Source organism: Rhea americana, unplaced genomic scaffold (genome assembly GCF_003343005.1).
Source record: "Rhea americana isolate MKP2758 unplaced genomic scaffold, rheAme1 scaffold_172, whole genome shotgun sequence".
NCBI lineage: Eukaryota > Metazoa > Chordata > Aves > Rheiformes > Rheidae > Rhea > Rhea americana.
Genome location: NW_028185839.1, coordinates 1,786,230 through 1,791,014, shown reverse-complemented (window position 1 = coordinate 1,791,014; position 4,785 = coordinate 1,786,230). Strand labels below are relative to the sequence as shown.

The window sequence follows — 4,785 nt, the reverse complement described above, 5'->3', positions numbered from 1 at the left end:
GCCCACTTCCCCGCGCGCCGCGCGCGCCCATTGGCCGAGCCCGCCCACTTCCCGGCTCCGCGCGCCCGTTCCCGCCCCCTTCGCGGCAACAACTTTATGCAGGCGCCCCGGGGGCAGACGCGGACAGAGGGGCGGGGCGGGGCGGGCGTCCGGGGGCCGCGAGTTCGAGGCTGCCCTCCGCCGCCGGCGGCACGGCGCCGCGCACCCCGCCGGGAGCCCGCCTCGCTGCAGGGAAGTCAGTGCGAGCGGGCCGACGGGCGAGGCCTCGTCGGAGGAGGAGCCTCCCGGTGCCGGGGGCGGGCGCGCTCCGCGGAGGCGCGGCGCGGCGGGCAGGGTTAGCCCGCAGGATGTTTAGGGCTGTCCCGCCGGGCTGCTGTCACGTTATCTGCCGGGGCCGCATCGGCGCGGCCCTGCGAGCGGTGCCCGCCGAGGCGGCGCGGCGGGAGGCGGCCGCCGGCGCCGCCCCACGACGGTCCCCTGGGCTGGAGAGCGGAGCAGCCAGGTGGCAGCAAACGCTCGCAGGAGCGGTCCGCCGGGCGGCCGCCGCCTGGCACGGGCCCCCGGTGCTCCTCGGGGCCGTTCGCGTCCCTGCTGGCTGCTGCGTCCCGCTGCCCGTACACACGCACCCCGCCTGGACGGGGTGTGCATCACACCCATGCAGGGTGTGCATCGCACCTGCACGGGGTGTGCATCGCACCCATGCGGGGTGTGCACCCCACTTGCTCTGGGTGTGCATCCCACCTGCACGGGGTGTGCATCGCACCCATGTGGGGTGTGCATCCCACCTGCACCGGGTGTGCATCACACCCATGCAGGGTGTGCATCGCACCTGCACGGGGTGTGCATCGCACCCATGCGGGGTGTGCACCCCACTTGCTCTGGGTGTGCATCCCACCTGCACGGGGTGTGCATCGCACCCATGCAGGGTGTGCACCCCACTTGCTCTGGGTGTGCATCCCACCTGCACGGGGTGTGCATTGCACCCATGCGGGGTGTGCATCCCACCTGCACAGGGTGTGCATCCCACCTGCTTTGGGTTTGCATCGCACCCATGTGGGATGTGCATCCCACCTGCACCAGGTGTGCATCACACCCACGTGGGGTGTGCATCGTACCTGCACCAGCTGTGCATTGCACCCATGCAGGGTGTGCATCCCACCTGCACTGGGTGTGCATCCCACCTGCACGGGGTGTGCATCGCACCCATGTGGGGTGTGCACCCCACTTGTTCTGGGTGTGCGTCCCACCTGCACGGGGTGTGCATCCCACCCGCACTGGGTGTGCATCGCACTCATACAGGGTGTGCATCCCACCTGCACTGGGTGTGCATCCCACCTGCTTATACAGGGTGTGCATCTCGGGGGCGTCCCCCCGCTCTGGGTGTGCGTTCACGCTGCCCAGGGCCGGAGGCAGCCAGCTCCCGCGCCGCAGAGATGCGGCAGCCTCGCAGGGCTGGTGCGGTGTGAGGCAGTGCTGAGCACCGCGCCACGGGGTGCTGCACCCTGCTGCAGGGCCGCCCAGCGCCCGCCGTCAGCCTCACCTGCTCAGGAAGCTGCAGGCTGAAGGTGCTTTGCTTTGAGAGAGAGAATAAACCCCGCAGTCCAGTCTTCACATCAAACCTTTATTCCCCACTGTACACAGAGACCGAGAGCAGCAAYGACATAGGTGAAAAAAATGCAAAAATAAATTTTTTACATGGAAAATATTCCTGAGGGACCAGAAAGCCCCCAGCCACGTCACTGGCAGCAGCTACACTTGGAAGATGACGGCTCTTTGCAGATGCAGCCCGCGACGCAGTTCTTGCAGCCGGCCGGGCAGCAGGAGCAGCAGCCTGAAAGCAAACCAGGAGAGGAGGCTGCTTAGGGAGACCCGGGGTGCCCGGTCACCGGCCCGGCTGCCAGCAGCGGCAGCTCTGCGGTGCGAAGGAGCTTTCTGCCGGGAAGGGCGTCGCTGGCACAGCCCGGCGCCCCCCGACCGGGCCCGCGAGCGCCGCGCACTCACTTTTCTGGCACGGGGCGCATTTGCAGGCTTTGCACTTGCAGTTGGGCGCGCAGGCACAGGAGTCACCTGGGGACAGAGAGAGCGGCTCAGCCCCGGCGCTGCAAACCRCAGGGACAGGCAGGGCGCATGTCCCGGCCCGCGGGCTCCCGTGGGTGCCTGCACCCACTCCGCGGCCTTCCACCTTCACCCAGCCCGGATTGCGGCTGGGGAGGCTGCAAAGGGCCAGCGAGCAGACACCAGCCGCAGCGCCGAGCTGAAGCGCAGGCTGATCCCCCAAGCAGGCGGCTCGCGGTTAACGAACAGGGGGGGAAGCCATCCCCAGCCCGGTGCCAGCACCCTTGGTGCCTGTCCCGGGTGCTCGCTCCGGCTCACTCACCAGCCTTGCACACGCAGTCCTGGGGGTCCATGGCTCTYGGGCAGCACCGCGGCACAAAGCTCACGCAGGAGGTTTGCTCCCGAGTGGCCTCTGCCTCCTATTTATGCTGCCGCAGGACGGGCGAGCGGGTGCAAACCCCCTGCGCACGGTCCCGGCCGCGCGGGCGAGCCCGGCGCAAAGCGGCGCTGGGTGCATCCGCCGGGGAGGACGCCGGGCGCAAGCCGCCCTGAGCGCCCCGCACCCGCCCCGGGGGGGGGGGACGTGCGCAAAGCGCCGCGGGTGCCTTGGGCTGGGCTGAGTGGCTCAGAGCTGGGGGCAAACAAAACACCCCCGGCGCGCTGCACGGGGCCAGGGCGCTGCGTGCAAACTTCCCCGCACGCGTGACACCGAGTTACCGGCACAGAGCAGGGTGCTGTGTGCAAACTCTGGGTGCATTACCCTGGTCTGGACAGCAAAAAGCAGAGCGCTGTGTGCAAACTGTTCAACCGGGCTGAAGATTGCACGTGGCYGGACAGCACGGGGCAGGGTGTTTTGTTTAAACTGCTGCTGGAGCATTGCACTGGCCTGGCAGCACGGAGCAGGGTATGGTGTGCAAATCCACCCCCCCCCGCCCCGCTCCGGGTGCGTAAGGAGGAGCGACGGAGCAGAGCAGCGCGCTGTGTGCAAAGGTTCCCGGGGGCGCTTGGCCAGGACGCAGCACAGACCCGGGCGCTGCGTGCAAACTCCGCCGCGCTTCACCCGGAGCAGTAGCGCGGAGCAGGGCGCTGTGTGCAAACCTCCCCCCTTAACCCCCGGCCCTGGGCGCACTGCTCCGACCCACAGCCTGGCGGGTGCGTGCAACCCCCCCCCCCCCGGTGCAACACGTGCAGCACAGYGCAGCCCCGAGCGGGTGCCGCGTGCAAAGCTGCTCCCCTCCTCTGCTCCGGATGCACCGTGCCACATCCTGCACAGAGGTGGGCACCAAAACAACCCCCTCCCCCAAAAAACAAAAATTATTGTGGGCTTTTCGCTGCCCGAGCAGGCACAGCGCGCAGCCTCAGGCACCACTCGGTGCCGCTGTCCCAGGCGCAGGCCCACRTCTCCTCGGCGCCCCGGCACCGCCGGTGGGAAGGAGCAGCAGTCGGTGCCCTCGGCACTTCCCAGCGGGGAAAAACCCCGCTCGTGCATCCGCCCGAGCCAGGCCTTCGAGAGGCGGAGGCGCGCAACGCAGCCGCACGCCRCCCCGACGCGGTCGCGCAGCCCGGCAGGAGCCGTCGCGCCGTGCGCGGTGGCCGGGTGCACGTGTGCGGTCCCCGGCAAAGCGCTTGCCTCGCTGGTGGTCTTGCTTTCTAGCAAAGGCTCTTCCCCCCCTATTTTTTTTTTAATGCAGTTACAAAACCAGGCAAGGCAGATGTTTAAAAGCAGCCTCCAGCATCACTCTGCTGTTGCAATAGGGGGTGTTAGGAGCTTGCTAAAGCGAAAGGCGCCYGCTAAGGTAAAGACTCGGCGCGCGCGTGCTGAGCTGGGCAGGTCTCTGCTCGTGGGCGAGGGCCGGCGCGCCGGGCCGGCGCCGGAAAGCAGCCTGGACCGAGGCAGCGAGAGGCACGGCTGCCCTGGGAGAGGGAAGGTTCCCGGYGTGGCTGCCCGCTCGCGGAGCCGGCCTCACCCCGCAGCCACCCGAGAAGGGGGAGGCCGAGCGCGGTGCCCTGCCCCGCTGCGGAGGGCTCCCAAACGCCAGCTGGGCGGCAGCATCCCGGGCGCCCTGGGGCCGGGGCACAGCCCTCGCCAAGGGCCCCGTGCTGCGGTACGCGGACGCGGGGCAGGAACCTGGGTGTTCCCCCCCCCCCCAGCCGGGGCGACACCTCCCAGGCAGGAGCGATGAGCGGTGCTGGGGCTCAGCCTCCAGGCACAGCGGACGGTGGTGGCAGCAGACAGCACTCTCCCAGCTTGAAGCAAATTCTTTTATTCTCATCCACTTTCAYCAGTGGTACCAAAGATACAAAACACTTATCCGTAGGAAAAGTAAGCCCCCCCCCCATCCCCGGGCCGGCTATGTACAGGCGGAGGAGCCCCGGCTCAGTGGCAGCAGCTGCACTTGCTGGCGGCGGGCTCCTGGCACACGCAGCCCTTGGCGCACTTGTTGCAGCCCACGGGGCAGCACGAGCAGCAGCCTGCGAGAGGAGCAGAGAGTTAGGGCAGGGGAGGAGGTCGCCACGGGGCAGCAGGTCCCCGCGGGGACCCACCGGGGCCGGGGGCCCCAGGGAGAGGGCCTGTCCCTGGCCCCCCGCACTCACTCTTGCGGCAGCTCCGGCAGCGGCAGTTCTTGCACTTGCAGGACCCGGCGCAGGAGCAGGAGTCACCTGGGGTGGCGAGAAAGTGCTGTGAGCTGAGCCGAGCCGAGCCGGGCCGGGCCGAGCCGAGCCGAGCCG

The 4,785-nt window shown here is 68.9% G+C and overlaps 2 protein-coding genes across 2 annotated transcripts; both read right to left on the bottom strand.

Annotated features, from left to right (window-relative positions):
• Positions 1–1,605: 1,605 nt before the first annotated feature.
• Positions 1,606–2,810, bottom strand: LOC146598033 (metallothionein-like). Its single transcript, XM_085301056.1, has 3 exons — positions 2,378–2,810; positions 2,002–2,067; positions 1,606–1,831 (listed from the first exon to the last, which is right to left on the bottom strand). Exons 1-3 carry the CDS (start codon positions 2,406–2,408, stop codon positions 1,737–1,739), a joined length of 192 nt encoding a protein of 63 aa, XP_085157182.1. The 5' UTR covers positions 2,409–2,810; the 3' UTR covers positions 1,606–1,736.
• A 1,495-nt stretch (positions 2,811–4,305) lies between these two features.
• On the bottom strand, positions 4,306–4,780 carry LOC146598032 (metallothionein; the record flags this gene model as incomplete). Its single annotated transcript, XM_085301139.1, has 2 exons — positions 4,306–4,527; positions 4,651–4,780. Coding segments are annotated over 2 exons (225 nt in total), but the record flags the coding sequence as incomplete, so codon positions are not given.
• Between the last annotated feature and the right edge of the window lie 5 nt (positions 4,781–4,785).

Bases quoted from the DNA above. Each gene is read 5' to 3' on its own strand.
- LOC146598033 (XM_085301056.1), bottom strand. From the start codon at position 2,408: ATGGACCCCCAGGACTGCGTGTGCAAGGCTG. The intron at 2,068-2,377 runs GTGAGTGAGCCG...CTCTGTCCCCAG, and splicing joins GGACTGCGTGTGCAAGGCTG to GTGACTCCTGTGCCTGCGCG. The intron at 1,832-2,001 runs GTGAGTGCGCGG...GTTTGCTTTCAG, and splicing joins ATGCGCCCCGTGCCAGAAAA to GCTGCTGCTCCTGCTGCCCG.